Source organism: Anticarsia gemmatalis, chromosome 9 (genome assembly GCF_050436995.1).
Source record: "Anticarsia gemmatalis isolate Benzon Research Colony breed Stoneville strain chromosome 9, ilAntGemm2 primary, whole genome shotgun sequence".
Lineage (NCBI taxonomy): Eukaryota > Metazoa > Arthropoda > Insecta > Lepidoptera > Erebidae > Anticarsia > Anticarsia gemmatalis.
In genome coordinates this window covers 12,443,028-12,467,538 of record NC_134753.1, presented here as the reverse complement: position 1 = coordinate 12,467,538, position 24,511 = coordinate 12,443,028, and the positions used below count along the sequence as shown (strand labels likewise).

Genomic DNA, 24,511 nt, shown 5'->3' with positions numbered 1-24,511 from the left:
ACAAATGGCTTGCATGTGATCCTTTGGTGTGGTACAAGGCACGAGATTCGAGCGACAGAAAATATCCCCATTATACTAATAAATGTAGGTTTTAGTGGTGTTATATTGACTTTACTTTACTATTCCATTGTAAAGCACGCATTCAATTAACAATATTAGTATATTATGAATATGAGTATATTTGAAATCTACAGTAAAAAAATTGCATTAGCAGTATACTAAGCTCATACAATTATTTGATCTTGATTGCAGCATTTGCAATTGATAATTATAACCAATACAAATCAGGTTTATTGCAAGAGGCTGCATATTATGCTCATTTAAAATACTCGAGTATGAGAATTAGTTGACAAAAATTATCGAAACTTTTTTTATTTAAATATGTTTTGCTCTAACTTAATAGTCAATCTCAACTCGCTTATCTCATACCTTGTACCATTCTGCATCGTTTATGTAAAAGAATGTCGCGGTAGATTGCACTTCATGCCCGCACTACAAGCAAAGCCAAAGTACTCATACATACATAATAGTATATGTTTCATAAACATAAATAAGTGTTAGTTCTGACTATGCTTACTCTTTGTAACAAACTGTTGATCAATATGATGAACAAGCGCCAATAACTTTACATTTTTTTTACTCAACCATTAGATAATCACACAAAATGTATATGAAAATCAAAATAATATATTCAATTTACTTTTTCAAATAACCTTATACTGATATTTGAAGTTATTTTTTAAAGAACTAGGTAATGTGTTTATATAAAGAACTTGAATACATTGATGTATTCATGAGTATTTAATTGACTTCCACACAAATATTAAAACATTTATAGTAAGTATTAATTTCCATAATCCATAACGATTCTCCACCCATTACAATAACTTCTTTAATCAATAACCAAACCACTCTCTCATATTGTCAACAAATTCTTACTACAATCTGCCACAAACCATTTGCTCAGTGTGCACACAGTCGTTAAGCCCTCATCTCGCGTCGGTGAGCGAGATTGTTTAATGTCATCGTGTTTTTATTAGTGTTTACGGTTGCACTGATACCTCTCTGGGCGTTGTTTTATTTATTATATACGACACGGCTGGAGGAGTCTGAAATTAAAATAAAATTTACATATTCTTTGGAGAGTAACTGTGTGGCGTCATAAGACCTAACACGACCAAAGTCTCGTTCGCATGAGGCAAGCTGAACACTTAAGCAACAATCAAATTTCCTATTTGATTACAGTTGATTGACCTCGGTATCTTATCATCTAACATTTCGCAACGCGACATTAAACAATCACACACAGATTGACATACACAGCCATCATTTCATAGTGAAAGTATAAAACTTTCTACAAAGAGCAAAATAAATGTTTAAAACGTCTACCCCTTTTAAATGACATAGACTCCAAACATAATATTCATGATACGTATCTGTTCAAATCGAATTCCCATCACATTTCCAAATAACGCCAATAAAAAATACGCTAAACAAAATCCTTGAAAATCAAATACCGATTAAAAGATGAAAGGTATAAGGTAGTATCGCGTAACCTCTCGTAAGATATCATATAAATTCATGCTGAACTTCAACTGAGTTTTAATTTAGCAGCAAGAGGCATCCAGTTCGGCTTTCAGAATTAAATTTAGTTATGTTAAGTTTGTAATGCGATTCTGCTTTGCTGTTTTCTCGCGAAATTAGTTTTGTTTTTAAAGTGAGCATGTCTTCAACGGAATTGAGTTTCGCTTTGGTAGGCTTTCGTTGAGTATAGGTAGGTTTGTTTACGTAGAAAGGTGGAGGAATATTGTGTCTGTGTTTTTGTGTCTGGCTGCCCAAAATTGATGTTTCAAAACTTTAAAAGATCTTAGTTTTAAGTTCGATATTTCAGTTACTCTAAGTTAGATACTATAATTGAAATTTTTATGTAAAATGCTTGACTTCAGAATTATATTTTTGATATATTGACATGTTAAGGTATTTTTACGAAGAAGTTAAAATGTAAATCTAGACCTAAAACAAATCTTGTACTAGACATCTACTTAAACAATATTATTTGAACCGTGAAGAATTGAAACTACTATACACTACTCTATTGACAGCCAAAAACATATTAACTTTTCTCAAAAAGCACCATTTGTTATTACTTACTCTAGGAACACACCTTAAAATTCCTCCATACACACATAAACGTATCTAAACTGCCTTAAAAGCGAAAAATCTCTGGAAACCGAAAGCACCGGTATTTATTAAATATGAATTCAATAATGGGATCTTAAGAGCTTGCCCGAGTCAAGTGAAAATCTTTGGAGCACAGTCAGTTTATTAATTAATGGTAATTGCATTTCGGTGTTAGATGCGGAGGCCTTATGGGGAAGGAATAGGGGTAGAGTACCCCCTAAGTGTCTATTTTGGGAGAGAAAATTTCTGGGGCATATATTTTTGGGGTGCTTGAAAAATTATACACATACATCATACGATACGTAGAATACTTATGTGTTTTATTTTAAATTGTACATTAAAACAATAACTTATTTATGGTATAATTAGTGGTCAAATTATGGTAATGTACCTCAAGCTTCCCGAAAGGCCCTTGATGTTGTAGCTAACAACAAACGAAAACGACTTGTAAACTTGTCCATTAAAGCCTGGAGACGCCCTGCTCAAATAAATCTACGCGGCTACCCATCTCTGGAATGACCGCGCCAATGGTTGCTTAACCCACATAACGTTTACGGACTGGTACGCAACTTGAATGAAAGCAAAACTTTGTATGCAACTGGAATTCGTGCTTATAGCTCAAAGTATCAATAGTATCATTTCCGTCGGGAAACCGGCGCCCGTGCCGTAATATTTATAGCCGTCGGCAATATGGAATCAAAATAGTTGTTACTTTTTGAACGATTAATGTGATCTATACTAATATAATAAAGCTGAAGAGTTTGTTTGTTTGTTTGTTTGTTTGTTTGTTTGAACGCGATAATCTCAGGAACTACTGGTCCGATTTGAAAAATTCTTTCAGTGTTAGATAGCCCATTTATCGAGGAAGGCTATAGGCTATATAACATCACGCTACGGTCATTAGGAGCGGAGTAGCAACGAAAAATGTTACAAAAACGGGTAAAATTTTGACCAATTCTCTTAGGTGACGCAAGCGAAGTTGCGCGGGTCAGCTAGTTACAAATAAATAGCAGTATCATTATTAATCATAACAGCTACTGTAGCTCTACCATTGTCACAGGGGTCAAGGGTTCGATTTCCGGGCAGCGTAAAATTTGGATATGAATGATTTTTTTGCAGTATGAATGAATGTGGACTGCCTGTATCTATTTTGTATGTGTGTTTTAAAGTTTTACATAATAAGGTTACAAAGTCAAGGTTTTATAAAACATGTACTAGTGAAATAAAAACCAATGAAATTCCCACTTCACGTGTACAATACAAATATACATAGTGTTTCAGAGTCAGCCATATTGAATTTGCACTGACGTAACAAATTCATTTCATAACACTGCGAGTTCATTCAAATCTCTAAACATGAGTTTTATTGATGTAAAGTACGTAGTTGTATAATAGCGAGAATAAAGAACTAATTATTTAACTAGAAGTATAAAGTCTATGGGTTCGAGTCCCAGTTTACTTTGTGTAAACAAACATACGTAATACCAAGCTTTGATACCATGAGGCTAGTATATGACCAAAAGCTACTTGCCTGTTTTCCATATACCTTTTATAGTCTTAACACTGACCGTTAGATGGCAATATGTTGGCTTAATACGGAGCTTCCTTAAACATAATTACAGGAAGTAAACTCTTAGTAACAAGTATAATCTAGTTTGGGGCGATTTTTTAAACGTATGGACAACGAACTTATAGCACGTTCAGACTTGATACAACTTAAATTTTGGACACCAAATAAATGGTAGTTTCGGGGAGTAATGCACATTTCTGTTTATACTACAGGAAGATGCCTATTTTGGAATATGAGGGAAGGTGTGAAGGTGAAGGTGATACTCTATACGAACTACTATTTAGTTGAATAGACAATGCTTTCAACCATTAGCAAGATTCTCCGCCCAGCAGAAAATATTCAATATCAACAAGTAGGCAGAAAGTTGCAGGAGTTTGTTGGCAAAATGCCCAGCCACGCCTAGCCTCTCCATTGGTTAATATAGTTAACCAATTGACAGGCACTTGAATGCTATTGGTTCATATATGCAGGTCACCTGAGTTGAATTAGGTCACCGAGCGCGCGATGTTCGAAAATAAATTTGTTTGCGACTGACGACTGTACACCAGAAATGTATGAATTTGATTAGTGTGGAATATTTTAAATTGGTTATTGTTTTAGTAAAAAAGCTACAGATTTTAATATCACGCTTGTTATGACCAAAAGGCTAGGCAGAGGTGTATCTTAGACTGATACATCTGTGCGCAATAACAAATTCGTAGCTGCTTCTATAAATATCATACCATCACGCTCGTTTTACCTGAAGGTATAGGCAAAGTTATAAGTATATATATCGCAGAAGAACCACTGACGAGCGTCAAGCACCGGACACGAAACAAACACTCCTATTGCTTATCTATTGATCAACTATTGAGACTCAGCTCGTGACCACGACCAGGGGGCTATCACGTATCTCAGTTGACAACCATTTGAAAGCCACTATGCTGACCATTGTTTTCTTCCTTAGATTATAGTGATTAATACGTTACGTCAAAGCAGCAATGCATGTACTGAATAGTGACCATAGACGTATGCTAGCTGTCAACTGAGACACGTGATAAGCCCGCTTGGCCTGTATCTTTTCCCGAACCGGGGTTTAAGCTTGTGACATGGTGATAAACAGTCAAATATCTTTTATTATAAACAGTATATTACAAATCAACCACAATAAAGCTTTGTCCAGACATCAAACCTGAAGTGGACAACTATGTCAAATGACTCAAATACGTCACATACCATTCATATCACTAGTTCGAAAGGTAGGTTTTGAAAACGTGAATATTGCGTCGCAGTAACGTTGTGACCTAAATTCGGCAATGATGTTACGTCATAGTGGAACTGTGAAATTCACGCTGTTCCGCCACTGGATAGCTGGGGAAATATTTTCTGTTGTTGCTAGGTAATAAAGAGGTGTAAATATTAAATGTGATGTGTTCACTTTTGTGGATGAGTTGATATTTTTTTATTAGTATCTTTATTAAATACAATTTTTGAAAGCTTTTTTATTGTAATTTGAATGGAAAATACAATATTATTTTAGATAATTATGTTCAAACTTCAAACTTAAACAAAAAAACTTAGCAACACTATAAAAAGTCCATAAATTCTCATAGATGTCTCAGACAGTCTAAAATTATTCATCAATTCTAATTAATAAATAAGCTCTTTATCTATTTTTTAAAATAAAAATTGGAGTCAAACTTGTTTGAAAGAAACTTTTTTGCAAATATTTTTCAAAAATATTAATAGTTCCAAAATAATTGCATCGGAACTAAAACTAATGCCATTCTAAATCTCCCAAAGCATACCTTTCTTTTATATCAACAAAGTAACACTTTCAAAATATCCAACATCTGTCAGGACAGAATAGTTATGACGCACGTAACAACTCTATCAGCTATAGACACGGCCCTGTGACCTGATTCCGAACTGACCTTAGCCCGACCTACATCGCCTACAGGAATTCTAGGAACAAATTAGTTGTTGCCTCGGTTTCCTGTTTGTTCAACTATTTTCATCTGTAGTTGCAAGGTTGTGTGTTATTATATTGGGCTTAATCTAACTTGTCATATTGAGGTATATGGTTTGTAGATATGCTGATTCATTTCGTTTGTCAGATTACTATTATATGTGAAGAGTAATTAGTGTCTTGAGTCTTGAGTCTTAAATAGTCTCTGTCGAAATTTATTTGGCTTTTGACACATTGTAAAGAGTTGGTAGAGGCACACACCAATGACTTTTCGAAGATATGTGGGTTTTCGATCAATCATGCATACCTTAGAGTCCTTTAGAACAATACCTAAAGGTATGCAAAGTCCAAAAACTCGCAATTAGCCAGCGTGGTTGACTCAAGGCCTAACCCCTCTCTCATTACGGGAGAAGACCATTGCCCAGGAGAGCTGCATTTCTTTATTAATACATGATCTTTATTATTATTAATCTTAAAAATCAAACTTCAGGTAATACGGTAAACAAAGTCTTATAACTAAAAACAGAACATTATTATCCATTCTGAGAACAGCATCCCATCTAACAGAATCAGGGAAGCAAAATAATTAGTAGCGTCGCATCCGTATCGTATTAATATGACAAACGGATCTGTCGCCGGTATCGAACTTGATTGGCATCTGCTAGCAATTATCTGCATGCTGCATCTACTGAACATCTTGTATGTGTGTTGCCGTGGGATTTACGCTTTGTGAGGTATTAAGAAGGAGGTATATTAAGATGATTGTGCATTTTAGAATACTCTAATATGTTTGATGGAAGGTTCGAGAAACGATCGATGAATATGACATTTTAGGATTTTTAAATTACGTTAGTAATAAAGATTGAAGATTGTCTTGTATGAAATTAAGTGCTTTTAACTCGATACATTAATGAGATAGTAACCACTACGGTGGCTATACCTATCACAATTACTGTTTTGGGATTAAAATTTGTACTAAGAATAATCTTGCATTCTGGGGTCAACGTATATTCATACATCATCACAAAATTGGATCATTAAAATGTTTGTTCCGTCTTGAAACAAATAATATTGAAACCACGATCACACAAACTATTGTAGAGACATATTTCAAGTTAACCATTGCGTCACTAGTAGTCATAAGTCTAAACACCTTGTAAACAAACTAAAACATAAATCAAAACAGGTAAGTATGTCACGGTGCAGTAAAACATCACATTACTCAGTTTACTGCTCCAGTAATTCCGTAACATCTAAGATATAAACAAGAGATACTAAGAACTTATAACGACGGCAGTCGATGTGTACGGCACATTTAGACGTAGTTAGTGCGAGCGCTCATGCGAAACGAACGGCTTGTTAGAGCTCTACTATGAGTTCTAGAATTGTAGTCGCTTGTATTTTTGAAAAGAAGAATATTACGCAAAAAGTTAAAAAAGCTAAAAAATACTGATCTTTATATTTTTATTTTTCAGTAATTACTATCTTTAAACGTAGGTACACTACTTAATTCATAGAGACTTTTAAAACATGTTAACTTGCGGTGTACTTTCAAGTACAAACAATACAAAATTTTAAACAAATTTTAAGTGGGAAATAAGAAATATCTTTTGATTTTAGAGTTGTTTTATTGTATTAAGAGATAATTAGGGTATATTTTGGTATCTCCGTAATAAACTATAGTTTTCAAATATAGCTATAATCTAATAGCTCTTGGACTGTCCAGCGATAGCAGTTCCAAAAACTAATACCACACAGCTAGTTCTTCAATTTAACTTAAAATGTATTTAACAAATCTTATTGCATCAATGTACACTTACGTTCGAATACCCATAGTAATGAATAACAAACTGCAACAGATATTTTCTAGCTATCATTACTCGATTCAACTGAAGCGATGTTATCGTAGCGACAGTAAAGAAAATATTGGAACCAACTTAGACGTCAGTAACGATTTGAACTTGCCTTTCCTAGGTAATTGTATCGACGGTGAACTGAACCGTGAATCACTGGAATTGCGTAGAAAATAAGGATTAAAATATTATTTTACTGTTGAATTTATTAAGGTTTGTTTTTGCTTGTTATTTAATATTATAAGGGAATTGGAATAACAAGCATTTTATGTTGGATGGGTTGATGTTTCAGCGTAGGCCATAATATAACAAGCATTTATCCCAGGATTGCTTCACGTTTCGTCGCAGGTTGGTCAGCTGTTCGAAAATAAGTATGTAACGAGAAAATTATGTTTGTTTGTCTGGTTGTCCTTAATTTTGTATTTATCTCTTAAAAGTTCATAAGTAATATATTCTGTTCAGATTTCTAGTTCACAAACATAGTCACTATCAATTTTATTTTCAAAGCCTGGACTACTTTATAGGCTTTTCGCATATTTTATCTTTCCTTTAAGTTTGGCAATGAAACAAAAAAGGAAATAGATTTTGTAGAAAAATACACAAAAAATATATGAGAGGTTTTCTACACTTCACAGTCACACAGCTTATTTTGGGCTTATATTTTCACGTAAGTTTTATATAAGCAACAGTTTCTACATATTTCTCGTACTTTGTACATATTTCTTATTTGCCTCAGACAGACAAGACCTGCCCAAAAGCTTTCAACCTCCAATAATTCCACTCCAGAAAGATTACTATAATGTTAAGGTGAATACACATTGGAAGCACGTTTACGTGTACAGCCATTTACCACACAGGCCCACACATAATAGTGTCATCGAGTTAATGACATTATTCAGTTACCGTTATTTAATGCACACTATTTTAGTTAATCAATTTCTGTAGGGGAGTTAAAATTAACGTTGACCTAGAGTTCATTCCAAAAATGTCTTTAGTACTTATTAATGCGCACGTCATATGTCATGTGTGTACACAAAAATCCTTATCGTTAAAGGCCTTGTTTATCTATTTCGTAAAATATGATAGTAATCTCGAAACGTGTGGATTTTTTGACCACACTTAGCACTTATTGTTCGATCACCACAAAACATTCGCCAAAAAACAACATAAAAATATTTCGATTCTAACCTGTATGCCACCTGTGATTGTAGTATTACGTCACACAAGTTTTGCCATGCGATATGAATAGTGGTAGATCGGTCCGTCTTGAGTCTCGGCTCAGCGGCGCGGAAACACTACCGCGACATGTGTGGGTTCACATCCAGATGAGAAACAAACAAGGTGGAAATAAGCACCAATGTTTCTTTTTTCTGTTTTGGTTTTAGGCTGACGATTTTTGCCACTGTTGCTAGTTAGTACGTTCGACTATTTTTCAGTACAAAAATATCTACTGATCTACTTACATGATACACGCGAAAATTTGTTAGGAAGGATGGATGTTTGTTACTCTTTCGCACAAAAACTACTGAAATGTTCGTTAACACATAGGATACGTTTTACAAACATCACACGGCCGTAGTCGCAGGAAGCATAAATTCTGGGCCCAAAAAATAATCTCATGCTACATTAGGATCTCACCGCTTGTGTCCCGTGCGGTGACAAATTGTATGTTAGAAACTTTACATCTCTTCACGAACTAATTCTATTGCTTTTAGCCATCATCTTTCAGATTCCCTTCATCACTACTACTAATTACAGAACACAATAGTTGAATGCAATTATTATAGGATTACAACGACACGGTACAGCACAAAGCGGTACGAAGCAAGGAAACAATTAATGCGCACGGTAACCGATCATGTGTTTGACAGCAAATCAATAGACGATGTCACGGACGCAGTGTACGGTAATTAAACGTGGATGGTAGTGTTGCGTTTTTTCGATGTTTAACGTAATATAGGGATTACATGGTAGTTTTTGCACAAAAATACTTCTAAATATTGCAAAGAGTTTATGAAGTTATTTGATGAAAAAGATACTGTTCTAATAAAACGTGACTGCATAAAATGGTAGGTATTAAACTGATTCGTTAAGTGCCTGTCTAAAATCGTCTTCCAAAAAAGTCCTTGCTACAATCAAGTACTTCGGTAGTCGATACGTGTGTTACAATTAACACTTACCTACTTAGTAACATATTTTTAAGTCATTCTAAGAATTCAGTAAAAAGGTTTGGTCCACCCAAAGATTGTACAAAACTTCACTGACAACGAACCAAGCATATTTGCAACAAGCCATAAACTTTAAAACCGCAATCACACCGTAGCCACGAAATTCGTTTAATCTCGATTATCTCGTAGTAAGCGTGGTCGCATCGACCCCGTCATTCGTTCCCCCATAATCCGCATTAAGAGCCACAAGCCGCCGTAATGCCCCTTTTGTCCTGTTTCTTTCTTATCTCGCTGCAAAATTTGTCTAGGCGATGCTGTAAAATAGTCTAAAAGTGGCTGACTGTAACACAGAAGCGTAACATTTCAGCTAAGTTCTAGAAAACTATCGTTCTTGAATTCTAATAAATAAATTATAAAGCCTGTTGCTTATTCTTGATACTATATGATAGTCCATAAAGTACCCACCTGAAAAGTATAATTAAAATAATATATACTTATATAAGATAGAGTTAATCCAACTGTTTAATTAATTGATCATGCAAAATGAAAGGAACACATATGCACTGATTCATATTTCACAGTTTTAATATAAAACTTTTACAAAATCACTTACGCAACCTTAACTTCCCTTATAAAAATAAAACCACACAATGTCTCCCACAAAAAGCAAACACGGCGACAATTTTATAAACACCTACCGCGCAATAAAGTCCATTCGCATCAAAGTTAAGACCTACCATTACGCGAACATCGCAATACAATACATTGTAACAGGCGGCCATTTTAAGTGGCAGATACCACGGTACACCACGGCACACCAGGATTTATTTGTAGCGATGCTGCACTGCCCTTTATTGCTGGCTTGTTAAAACGTCTAGGGATATTTTAGTTTTATTTTTAACTAATGAGTCTTGATGTAAAAGGATTTGGAGGTTATGAAATTGTTAAGTGACTTTTGTTGAGAGATCGGTTTGAGTGAAAGCAATGATGAATGGGCTAGTAGTAAGACCAGTAACTCTTTTTAATAGAATACGCCTGGTTTTACATTCTTCTGGATAAATATTAATTGTTAAACAAGAAATTTATTGGTCAGAATTGTCGAAATAAAAGTTATTGTATGTAAAATCTGTGGATATTCCATTTACACAGTTGTTGTAGATTGATCAAACATTATCAAGTACAACTACGTACATATATCTACCCATTTGTTGCTTTACTTTTAAATAGTCCTCGAATTTTTGAGACGTTATTGCAAATCATAAAACCAAAATGCTAATTAAGTACTCACCTAAAGTTATTCAAACGAAAGGGAGCTCGTAACATAATCAAAAACCAATTAAACTAATTAGCAAAACGCATAAATAATCCTGTTGAAATTTAATATAAAAAGGAGAACGATAAATTGCAACCGCTCCCGTTCGTTTCTTCTTAGAACAAATATTCAATACTCACGCTCATAAAAGATTTATCAAAATAAAATTGTGCACTCGCATTGCAATTCAATTAGTGAAACATTTCGCTTTGCTTTCTCCTAATAAAAATGTAAAGACTACTGTTTGCGTTCTGGGGTTCTGTATATTTATGTGGAATATTCGAGAATCGGTGTAGATTTCTTGGTAGTAGAATTAGTAGTATTAAATTAATCATCAAAATATACATTGAAGTACGTATAGTTTTAGATGGGTCACTGTTTGTTTGTAGGTCGGATAACTTAGTAAAGAGTCTTGGCATGCACGATTTATTAGAATTATAATTTTGTATATTTGAAAATAAAGAAGCTGCGGCAGACTGGCCACCATCTGGTCTACTGGTATTCTAAATTCTTAATTTCGTATACCTCCACCAGCCGCGCATCTTGAGTACTAGATTGTCAACTAAGTTGTTGGTACTTATACCTCACACGTGAATGCGATTTTACTCTTGTTTTAAGCACGCATTCCTATACTTTCTTGCTATTATTATTGTATAAATTTTCTGAAAAAAGTCACTAACACAAAGCTACGTTAACAAATACTTTTCATCAATAAAAATCTTACCGCTACCAAAAATAATAATATTCCATCAAATTGTCCAATAAAATTACGATCAAACGTCAAACAAAATAATACAACAAAGAAACAAACAAAGCTTATGGTACCCCAAAAGAAATGAGATTAAAACCTGCAAATTTGTTTACGTGGCGAGGAGAACTCGATAGAAAAATACCGAAATGCTGGTAAACAGCCCTGGCAGGTTTCTTAATTATTTTTTTAGTGAGGTGTTGTTCGTTTTGTTTTCCAATTAAATGTTTTGAAATGGTTGTGATTGTGAGTAATACTAATTCTACACGAGATTTTGTATGTCTGCAATTTTTTTTATATGATTGTTAGTATCTTATGAGTTGTATGTCAAAGTTGTAACACTTTCCAGTCCTGGTAATAAAGAGAAGGTGGACAAAAAACACAAACAAACATGCCCAAACTGTCTGTGATGAAATGAACGGGTTGACATGACAACATCTAATTTCATCTATGTATGTTGGTGAGAGTTAAAAACATTTCAAGTTCACCTAACTAATATTAGCAAAGTACTCAGTGCCGAAACTAGATAATAGTTAGCGCATTTTTATACTTTTTTATGATTAGTGTAGACTTAAAGCTAGATTAGAAGCACTGTAAATAAATATCTCTTTAAGAAGTAAAGCTATTTCATTTATCAAAACTATGCGCGCAATAATTTTTATTTTGAGAGGCACATTTTAAAAGAAAAATACGTCCGTTTTTCCTACATATCTGTTCAGTATCACTATACATATAAAACCAAATAGACACAGCTTTCGTGTTTATTTTCTCGCAACACATCCAATTGAATGAAATGAAACGTTGAAATTCGAGTATCATAATTTGATTGGCGTGAGCACAGTTTTTGCGTACTAATTTGTATATTCCTGTAGTATCGAGTGGGTATTTGGTCGAAGTTTACTGTTTTATAGGCTATGTGAGAGTCCACGTTTTATAGAATACTGTTTAACTACCTTCTATCCACGATTTTGTTGGACAGAAGAAAAATTTTGGGGTAAAATTCGTTATGTTGGGTAATTTTTTTTTTTTTTGGATGACTGGATTTTAGAGTTTATTACTCTCTTAACCAAACGCTATTGCTTTTTTATATTTATGATGACGTTTGGTACATAGGTACGTACAACATTAACCACGGATTATTTTCGAGACGAGAAACCTGTCTCCACGTACGAAGTCAGAGGCTAGTCTCAAATAAATAATTACTCTTTTGTGTGATTACAAAATTGTAGTTACATAAAAAGTTCCATTATTTTTACATCGGCTCCCAACAAAAATATACGGTATATATTTTTTGTAGAGCTGCACTTTTTCATTTTTTAAACGGTGCGTATTACGTTGTTTCTCTGAAGAAAATAATTGCTCGATACTGGAAATACGCGGAAAAACCTGATATTGGAGTGCTCTTGATTCGTTGAAAAAGAAATATTATATTTAAAATCTGTTTTTATTCGAGAAGAGTGGAATTTTACTCTGGTTCATCGATACGATTCTTTTCACTGGAATTGTGAAATTGATCAATTTACAAATAATAAATTGAATGCACAGATGTTTTTCCAAGTAATTCAGATACGAGTGAATGCTGTGTAACCTAATAATACTAATAAAATTATGGCCAACAAAACCACCCATTGACACTATTCTACGAAAATGTAGGTGGTTTTATTCAAATTTTAATGTATCCAATTAAAAAAACAATACATTAATAAAAGTTCAACTTAGACAATTTTGTGATGTCCACGAATAAACACCTCTTAAATAAATTCAATATTACTTACATTTTTATCAAAAACTAAACTGTTTTATTTAAGAAAGAAGCCAAACAGTCAAAAACTAAAGCAGTAAAAGCAAAGGACTGGCCGTCGTAAGGCGCCTTAAGAAATATGGCGCCGATTAATATCAGGGAGACTGCAGCATCATATTCTTCATCATTATGCTCTCATTAAAGGACACCGGTGCGAAATCGGATCACGAAAAAAGAGATAATTCTGTCTGGACTGTGTTGAGAATGGTAATTTGGATTTTCTGAGGGTTATGGATAGGTGTGTATTTTTCTTTTTTGATTTTGCTATTTTTTGCGCTGCAGCAAATGAATTCTTCGAAATGTTAACGGATCTAAACTGCTGTTTTTAAAGACGTTATAGTTTTGTATATTTATAGGTTACATTAGGCCTTAAAAATACCAGTGACGCATAATGATCAGATAAACGGATCAGTTTTGCACCTCGCTTGTTTCATGTTGGTAAACATAGTGACTTTAGTGTATCAATAGTTTTTAAAAATATTTTTTGGGTAAATACTTAACATTTTGGTTATATTCCTCTAGTACTGCATTAAAATGAAATACATATCACTATTGATATTATAGTGATAATTTCTTAACGATATTTGTTTTAACAATCACAGCCATAAAAATGCCTACAAAACTTAAAAAAAACACAGTAATATGAGTGACATTCATCCACATTCATCCACGTTCATCTCAGTTTGTTACAAGTACGTATATTGATATAAATGACACAAAGACCGACCGTCTGACCCGGTATATTTATCAGTTGCTTGCAGACGCGGTCTGGATTCTGGGCGACACCTTTTTAGCCCCTCAACATTTATAACGGGAGGGCAAAGATAGAGTTGAACTGGATGTGATTGTTACCTGAGACTTAGCTTTTACGCTAGTTTTCTAACGACCGATTTGAACAAGTATTTTTTTTTGAACTTTTTTTATTGCCTGGTTAAATAAAAATATATCATATACTTCCTCATGAATATAGTAGGTACTTACCTATGTCATGATGTGGCTTCTGGTTTTTGGGTTTTTCTTATTTAAATTCTTTTGGTGATGGCATGGTCATTGTCAGGTTAGCCAATATTGACACATGCAAAGATCTCATCTTTTTAATTAATCAATATTTTTTTGATATGACTCGTAATTGTTTCATACAATGTCAGGATCATGCATCGTATGTGAAATGTAATACTACATACATAGGTTACTAGTTCCTATTAAATTACAGTTATAGTTATTTCTGTTTAACTTGGACTTACTGTCTGTTTGTCTCAAAATTCCCAAAATATTCTATCCTTTTGGTCATTTACATTCCACATAAAAGGATTACAGTAAACCCTTCCAGATGTTCTCTATCTCCGTGCTGAGCGTCTTCAGACACGAATAATTTATCTTGGCAGCAATCAAGGGGGTAATTTTCGTGAAGACTGCGCTCCAAAACTATTTGACTAGTCCCAGTGTTTCATTATTGTAAAGAAAATGAGCTTTTTTATGTAATTTCTGATTCTGTTTCTGATTACAGTTTCATTTAGCTGAATGATTGTGTGAATTTATTAAACAGATTAGTTATTTCATGACTTATGTTACTTATTGACTGCTCCTATGTAAAGACCCCACGTCTTTGGTTCGACTCCCTTGTCAGCGAAGTATTATTGGTATTTTCTATTTCCTATCAGTATATTGCTTTATAGTAGCCTGGAGTTTAGTGACGTGTCCAACTAAAGTTAAACGTGAACGTATTTCTTACATCTGCCTACATTTTCAGCTTTATTATGTAATTTATTATCTATTTAAAAACAGTGTAACAATATTTAAAAAAAACGTAGTTTAGGATACCTAATCCTAAATCTTTTCATGCATTCATTTCTTAGCTCTGTATCTTAAAAAATATTATCTGCACAGGCTTTCGTCCCTAAAGCTCTTCTTTTAACTTATAATATTTTAAAAACACATCACTAACATACTCATTTTTAACATCACCATAAAATCTAATAAGAATCTCGAACTAACTCAATTTTCTCAAAATTCATAACATCTAGTCTCATAATGTTTTAAAACTCCGTCATATCGTCGTTCGTAGAAGGTAAGTGCTTCAATAGTGTCCTTTGACGTCACGTATCTCATATGGCCTTCCCCGATATTGCTCTTACGTTTTGTATTTATTTTCTGCATGTTGTACACCGTATTATTTTTAATGGAGTGCCGTTATAATGAAATTTTCATTTTGTTTTGGTTTAGGTTTAATATTACTGAGGTTTGATGAGGCGTGGTTCATTGGTTAAAGAAAATTTGTAAGATGCAATAGCCTGAAAAAAAAATCGGAGATTTGTTGTTCACATAAATTGTGTAGCAGGCAGTCAGTGTGAACTCACAATTTTATTAGAGGGTTTGATTATTATGTAACTAGGTAAATCTGACGCAAGATTTCGAAGTTTTGAACGTCAAAAAAAAAGCATCAGAATCACCGTTCGATAAAGAAACATATTATTTTGCTTTATTTATTATCAAAATCATTTTTATGAAAACTCAAATCAAGAACTGTAAAATCAAATACGCGATCAGATTTAATCTCTACCCAACGTTTCTGCTTTATTTCTCAATATCCTTTTTGACTTTACCAAAGCACTATTTGCAGCCATAAACACTCCACAATTAACTCCCAATCCCATCACGATAACACATCTACATCAAAATCCATCAAATTCAAATCAACATACACATAATCTTGCATCATATGCACAGGGTTATGCCAAACTGAGGGAGTACATGCAAATTGCATGAATACATAGCACCCTGTATGGTTCACAGATTGTAAATTGCTTTGGCCTGATCTAAATATTGACTGTAACGTCCCTAGGGGTACAACTTCATTGGTGTGTAATTATTGGTGAAATATCGAGGTTGAAAATAGTGTTGGGTGAGTGAGATTACTGGTTTTCGTGTTACTTTGTTGATGTACGTATTTTGTTGTTGAATACGTCATGTTTTTATTCAAGGCTGATATTTTGAAGTGATTTATTTAAAGAGTAGTTTTACGTTTTGACTATTGAGGAAAGAATGTTAGAAAAAGTTAGTTGGGCATTGAATATATGTATATAATAATAGAAAATTAGTGTTAAATATGAGTCTTAAAATACTGCATTAGTGTTATTGGCGTGGGCCTTATTAGAGGGTTGAATGTATTAACGTCTAAGTTAACGTAATGGACCTTATTAGGGGGCACTGCACTTACGTCTAAGTTAATATAAAAACAAAGTAATGTAGTAAAGTAGTAATAAAGATTATAATTTAAAATAGTTTTCTAAATTAGTATATTTTTCTGTGATAAAACAAATTATATTTTGAAATAAATAAGTTAACTTGACAAGTTAACAAGTCTTTGCACTTGTTTAAAAATAATGTTATTATGAATGTTTTCATAAAAATGTTTTTACTTTTAAAGCATTATGTTATTAGTTTTTAGATAGTGTTTAAATATAAATTTTGATAATTTAATCTAAATTACTGCAGTTTTGTCCCTCAGGGCATAGATTTACCAAAAAAGGTGTTTATCAGATCTTAATAAGAAACGTATGGCTAACCTTAACAAATTATACACTAAAATCTTTGACGAGTATCTCTCCTCTATTGAAGAACACCATATAAAAGAGAAAATTAACCAGATCTTAGTCGTAACAGGGTTATTTAGTTAAAAGAAGAAGGAATTAATAAACCATCAATTCACCACGCATAATTTATTAAACAAAACGAAATACAAATAACAAAAGGCAAACTTGAACATAACCGACTAAGGGCGCCTACATCTAAAATATAACTATTAAATAGAATATCTTTAAACACAATATTGATTAATAAAAAAACTATCAATTTAAACGGTAACGTTAATACTAAGTACTAAGAAAACGTTGAAAATGTTTTATATTATGAACCTTAATAATTGAAAACTTGCGGCATTTTGTTCAGAGATACGCTACAGTTAGTAAGTTTACAAGCAGTAAAGCAACTAAACAAATTTTGGAAACGTATGTTCGGAGTTTCTTTACTGCCTGTATACTTAATACTGTGATGCCGCTGTCTTTAAAGTAGGTACATTATAAACTACCTTATATCTAACAACTAATAGTTACTTACTAAAGCAATTGTGTGTATTTTAATAAAATTTGATGAGCGTTACATTACAATTAAAATCATGATATTTGGACTAACAGGTCTCACGTTTGTGATTAACACTAATTTCGCTTTGATGTAACGCTCGAACACAACATGTAATACACAAAACTACTTTAGAAAGTCACCAATAAATAAATAATAATACTAACAATAATCGATTAATATCAATTTCACACGACGACAACAACACACAATTTGAAACATGATAAAAGCTATCCTAAGACTAATATAAAAAAATGCAATACAAACCTGATCGCTAATAAAACTACGTAAACAATATAAAAATGAGTAGATGCGAAGTCAAATTTAACTAAGAAATGATTTAAAGTGAGTATTAGTTGAGTACACATGATTCGTAAGTCGGTATCATGTATTTAATGTTGATGAATGCGTCAGGGCCTCCGTACCGTTCGAGGATTTGCAACGTCTCTTCAATAAGGTCTGCTACGTTTTCACCTCTGGTTGTTGTGTGGTCTATCCCTTCACCGAGGTTACCTGGTAAGAAAATGTACTATTTAATAACTAATAATATGGTTAGTAATCATCTTAGTGTCAATGATATTCAGGCTGTTTTGGTTTCAAACATGAATTTATTGAACCACTTATTTGTGGAGTAACGCATACATGGCATGACAAAGATTGCTTAGTCTACTGATTGTTTACCGACTGATAATCGCAATGGGCTATGTGTCTCTTACGAGAAAAAATACAAATTGTAAATTAGTATGGATTCTGTTTAATCTCTGTTTAATTTGTAACAAATGTGTCACCTAGGTAAAGCTTCTGCAACCAATAACCACAAAACGTGCAAACCACAAAAATAATTAAGTATGAATACTTCGCTTTGGAAATGTTCATTTCATTAACAAAGTTTTAAAATTCATTGCCGTCTGCCAACATTATTAGCAATGGGTATAAAATGCAAATTCCTTTAAATCTGCGTGTGAATTTGACATTATATTATCACCCTGCTCTGCACTCATTTAAACCGAGTAAATTTTAATCTTCAAATATTGACACAAAACATGTAAAAATTAAGCAAACATCTACTATCATTAGTAAAAGTACCAAAAAACTCCGCATACAAAATCACTCCGCGCAATTTTTAAAAAAGAAACATCCAATTTTTCTCTGGTAAATTCAAAACCTAATTACGAGGGAAGACTACACCCAGATTTGCGTCATCAGTCCTGTCATCAATCATTCTCACGTAATTGACACGTGGAGTGCGAGCGAGCAAGATATTGTTTTCAACCTAATAGACTTGTCGGGGCATCCGAGTAGATTAATTACATGTGGCGTGAAATTTCGTTCGTGTGTTTTCGGGTGCTTTCGTGTTGTACGGGTGTCGGCGTGTGACGCGACGGCTCACCGCCAGTTGACACCATCACCGCATTGTTACTGAAGTCCTGGCAGGCTTTTTGTTTACTCCACACAGTGGCGACTGCGTTTTATGTGTATTGTATAGCTATAGACTTTTGTTAAGCAGTGTTACAAAGCGATTTAGATTGATAGGAATGAATAGGGTTTCAATGTTTTATTACTTACTTAAAAAACGAATTAGACATTATTTTATGTTTGACTAAAACATTCAAAATAAGTTGCAACACTCGACAAATTGTTTTGAACATACATAACTGATGAAAAAGCGGTAATTTGATGTTGATTTTCAAAATACAAGGCGTGATTGCGTGTGTATTTATGAATGAAACTAAAATTAAAACATAGCTAGCTGATACGAAAATAAATTAAAATGCAAATTCCGACTTTTATAATATACAACGCGTCATTCAAATCGCAAGTCTGTCGTTTACCGGTTCTCCCGTCACACGAATAGTTGCGGCCGTGCCGTGTCGCTTTGCACCCCAATGCCTACCTGAAGCTAATGTTTTGTAAATTGTTCGTCATTATCACTGTCCCCAATGGTTTCAGAAATATATGTGGTGTAGGATTCTTTGCTACGGTCGGATGGGTATTTTAATTAGATCGTTTCTTGGGAAAGTTGCAGGGCATTTTTACTGATCGTGGCAAGTAATTTGAACACAAGCAAGACAAGAATATTTTTCTATATGCAATCTGAAAACGCACTTAGCTTACTGATGTGAGAAAACACACTATTTCGAACACAAAATAAATTCAAACAGTATCAATAAAGTACCATCAACAAACTCAATTCTAAAAAGATCTACCAACAATTTTTACAAACTCACAGTTCTTATCCTTAAAGAGGTTGAGGGTAGGCAGTATCTGTCTGTAGTAAGGCACGAGAGCTTCCCCAACACGATCACAGCCCGTCACCAACATCTGGATGCATTTGAGCGCGTGGCACAGCACCTTCGGCCGTTTTGTTGCTAACGCATCTGTGGGTGAAGAGAAACATGTAGTATAACTTCAATTTATAAATAAAAAAAAAAAAAATATATTTAATTAAATTACAGCTTAAAAATATATTTTTTTAATTCTATGAACAACTCACACACGGTCATTTGATTCCAAACTAGGGAATGCAATCCCGACTCGAGATCGTCAACTCGAGATCCCTCGCGATCAGAAATATCAATCCCGCGGGATCCCGAGATTTTCGGGATCCCGTCTAGTTAGTAAAGATAATACAATTCGAACGGCTTGTTTAATGTAATATGTGTGTGATAGTGTGGTGAATGCAATAAATTATTATTTGAAAGAAAATAAAAGCCTTTATTTTTTAATATTACTAACAACGTAACATAATTAACAGGTGTAATAACATGAACATAATCAAAAAAGTAGGTGTAGCTCCAGGAGATCAAAATAAAAAGTAATCACATGGCATTTTGAAAGTAGCCTCTTAAAATACAAAGTGTATCATAGTACGAGCTTCTAATCGGTATCTTAAGTCTATTGCAATGTAGCCAACTGCTGAAAATGCCCTCTCCGACAATCCCGAACGGGATCTCGTCATATTATGCTTCGGGATTGATCCCGAAAAAATACACGGGATCTCGCGAGATCGGGATCCCGCGAGATCGGGATTGCATTCACTATTCCAAACTAAGCAGAGCTATGATAACCAAATAACTTTATTATTATTGGAAGATGGTTTCTAAGCTAGATTTTCGCTTCGTCATTTAAAAACTATTGAAAAAGGCAAACTTCATTTAATGATTGCTTCCCGGTATGATACATCATATATTATGATACATGGCAATCGGCTTACCCTTTAGTATACGAACCTCACTAAAAAGGGTTAAACGCGAATATTTTATCTAGTTTTAAGTGTCTTCTGTCACAGATTAACGAAACACGACTTATCTATAAAAAAAACTATTATCATTTTCGTACACAGAATAAAAATAATCTCTGAATTTTACCCAGATGATTTAAAATCTATCAACATTATATAAAATTCTAATATAATCATATAAAACTCTAAAAGGCTACCGTCACAAAGTAACAAGATTGCCGTGGCAGATAACGTGCATTTAATATCAAACGTCAAAGATCTCTTTGATGCAAAGAATAATAAAGCTTAATGCCATAAAGCGAACGCTGATCAAGTAAACCTTACAAGCGAAATATTAAGAATTAATGTAGACTACAGAATGCACTATGAGAAATCGGTCAAGCGTGAGTCGTATTCGCTCATGTGGGGTTACATACCATTATCTATTAAACAAATCTAGTTATTGCTTATTTATATTTAAGTGTTCATCATTGTAATGGTAACATAAATACATGATCTGTAAAAAATCAACTGTCTAGCTATTGCAGTTCATGATAAAAAGACTGATGACAGAAAGACGGACAAGCAGACAGACAGGTGGACAGACAGGCAGACGGACGGATAGACTGACGAACAAGCCAACGGAGGTTATAATAGGGTTCATTTTCGGGTACGGAACCTTAAAAATGTAATGTCGTAGTATGGAAAGAGCAGTAGAAATTACTCCCACGAACAGAAGCACTTTATGGCGATGAAAATGCTTATATAAGTTATTATCTGTAGAGGGGTTCTCTGCTGATCTGGGTATTAAAGAATATGACTAAAGAGTTATTATGGCTTTTGCAGCGGTGCTACTGAATTTGGTTCGAATTTTAATAGACGATGGCATTAGAATATGATGGTATTTCACCGGGCAATTGAAATTGAGCAGCAGTCATTTTAGTTTTAGCGTACGTCTTATTTTGTTACCTTTAAATTTTTACATACAAGTAACCTTAACTAGTAGCAACAAGACGTTTATATCTATCCCATACCCAGTAGGGTAGTAAGGAACTAAATTAAGCACTTAAAGGTAGTTAAAAGTGAAACTAAACTTTCGGTAGTATATTATTACTTCACTACAAAAAACTGCTGCGGCAGTAGAACCCAAGCCAATTTAAATCAACTAGCCATAGAAATTCGCAACTTACTTTTAATCGGTATGATCAGTTGCGGCACCACAGGCAAGACTTTGTAGGATCCCTTGGTGACCAAGTCATTGATTCCCTTCTCCACTATGAAGCTGAAAGGGTACGACGCTTCAGCCAAGCCGTCGAAGAACATCGGCAGGTAGTGGTGGAAGTCTAATTTTTCTACTGGTACCTGGACAAAGAGAATTGTTACATTTAGGTCGTGACATTGTTTGTACTTTAAAATTAAATTTATATACATATTAAGTATCAGAACTGAGATTTTACTGTAAGGCTTGCTAACAAAGCCGACTCGACTAACCTATTTTGATCTGCCGCACGGCTAAGCCGATTAATGACGAACCGAATATGTATGGACTAGCTAAGCTAACAGACATAAAATTTGAGACATTATACTACTGCCTTAAGTATGTTCCGTTTTTATAATAAACACGTTATGTTTCTCTCGTGTTTCGAATTTAATACTTTACCTCAACCTTAATCTTTAAAACATCAAAACCATTTCTATAGTATATTCTTCAACGCAAATTCGTAATCATCCAATAAATCTAGGGCTTACTTCCTTCCCACTCGCTCATCTAAATAGGGCGTAAAATTGATTAAATTCCATATTCTCCAGACTGGAAAATATTCCGATTCTAGCACTATATTTCCGAGAATCAGAAATTAAAGGCTCAAAGAAGACGTCTTATTACGTTTGGTATAAAAATGATATCCGATTTACTCCTTTACTTGAGAGAACCTGATGTTATCGTGATAGTAAAGCTCTTTCCTATAAGGGTAAAATACTTTGAATGTTCCTTTTGCAGATGTCGTGAAAGATGTAATCAGCCTCTGCCTTTGAAAATTTTTTGTTTGAGGTTTTCTGGATTAGTTATTGAGTTGAAAGAGTTACTAAATAGGCTGCTGCTTTATGTAAGTAAATAAACGATTTGATGTGTATGTAAAATGAATATTCCAGATGATTACTTTTTCACGAGATTGGTTAATGAGATTTCAAAATGAAAAATATATATATACATTACTAGTTTTAGTTGTGATCAGGGTCACAGTTAACAACACTACCAAAAATGTATTACCAAATGTTGTCAAAAAGGCAATTCAGTATTTAATAGAAGATACCTTCCAAGCAAGTTTCTTCCCGAAGTTGGTGAACTCTATGCAGACAGGGAACTCTCCGCGCTGGTAGCACTTGCGGAACATGGTCGGCCTCTGCGGCTGAGGGTCCAGCACTCCGCATTTCTGAGGAGGTATCACCTTCGTGTTTTTCTGCATGGCTGGAACAAAATAAAAAAATAATGAGAGAGAACGATTTTAGCAACTTTACAATATATATTTTTTTTAATTCATAACTGACGTTCGTTATCGTGAATATAAGGTTATTGATAGCTTGCAACTATTTACGTGCTGTTTCATACAAATTTCAAGTGTTTTTGAATGAAAATATTTTTATCAAGAAAGAAACTTTTTTATTTGAAAACATTAACAGGTCACTTCTGAAAAATACTTAGCTTTTCAAAGACTTAACATAAACACAACATTTTAAATAAAAAAAATGTACAAATCATTCTTACAATTCACTTACAGTGACAAGTTACCACTGTTGACTTCGTAGCCTACTTTGTAGACATTTTTAATGCGTTCTTTGCGCGAATCAAATAAATTTTGCAGTATTTTTTCATATAAAGTGAAAAAAATATAGTTCAGTACCAGTTAACATACAGTAACACATGTATTTTTATTTAAGATAGCATAAAGATAACATTTTATGCTTATGATTATATAAAATACTATTTCTTTTTTATTAAAGTGCACAATAAAGTCTCAACACCAGAGTCTTCTTTAACACAGACCAATCATAGTAAAAGGCTCTCCTTTCAGTTTTTAGTTCACTGGAAAATAACAGGCATAAAGCGTTCCTGAGCTCTATTTCATTAGTGTTCCCGTGGATCACAAAGAAACTAGCCTGCGGAATTGCCTTGATAACTAACAGTTACAACATAAGCCGGACTGAGCTAAGAAAAATCTCTAGCAAGAAAACATAATTATGATTGAGGAAATAATGAAAATTACCTTGAATAGTAAAAGCGGGAACCACCCGCGCCTTTCTCGTTTTGTGTCCATAAGGATAATTAGGACTTGGCTTCTTCAAAGAGTGACGGAAATCCTTCCCACACTGTTCAACGTTGCACGGCGGGAGCAAAACCATCGTGTCACCAAAAATATATCAAAAAAACATACCCCGTTAAGTAAATAATCTAATAATATCGATCTAAAATGTTGACACAAGTAATAAAATAACTAAGTAAATTTGTTCTAGACGGGGCTCGAATCTGATTGTTTATTTTGCAACACGATCGTTGCTAGGCAACGGGGTGTATCG

General features: G+C 33.8%; 2 protein-coding genes across 7 annotated transcripts in view; one reads left to right on the top strand and one right to left on the bottom strand.

The window, feature by feature from the left end:
- Positions 1-24,511, top strand: part of bru3 (CUGBP Elav-like family member bruno 3) — a 797,460-nt gene that overhangs the window by 375,460 nt on the left and 397,489 nt on the right. The window lies entirely within an intron of this gene.
- Positions 17,286-24,491, bottom strand: LOC142975463 (parkin coregulated gene protein homolog). Its single transcript, XM_076118312.1, has 5 exons — positions 24,202-24,491; positions 23,251-23,405; positions 22,129-22,300; positions 19,947-20,096; positions 17,286-18,231 (listed from the first exon to the last, which is right to left on the bottom strand). The coding sequence occupies exons 1-5, from the start codon at positions 24,335-24,337 to the stop codon at positions 18,071-18,073; spliced, it is 774 nt and encodes a 257-aa protein (XP_075974427.1). The 5' UTR covers positions 24,338-24,491; the 3' UTR covers positions 17,286-18,070.

Coding starts and splice junctions, on each gene's coding strand:
- LOC142975463 (XM_076118312.1), bottom strand. CDS start 24,337: ATGGTTTTGCTCCCGCCGTGCAACGTTGAACAGTGTGGGAAGGATTTC. Junction 20,097..22,128: donor ACTGATCATACCGATTAAAA/GTAAGTTGCGAA, acceptor CTTCACCCACAG/ATGCGTTAGCAACAAAACGG. Junction 18,232..19,946: donor CCTCTTTAAGGATAAGAACT/GTGAGTTTGTAA, acceptor TTTTCTTACCAG/GTAACCTCGGTGAAGGGATA.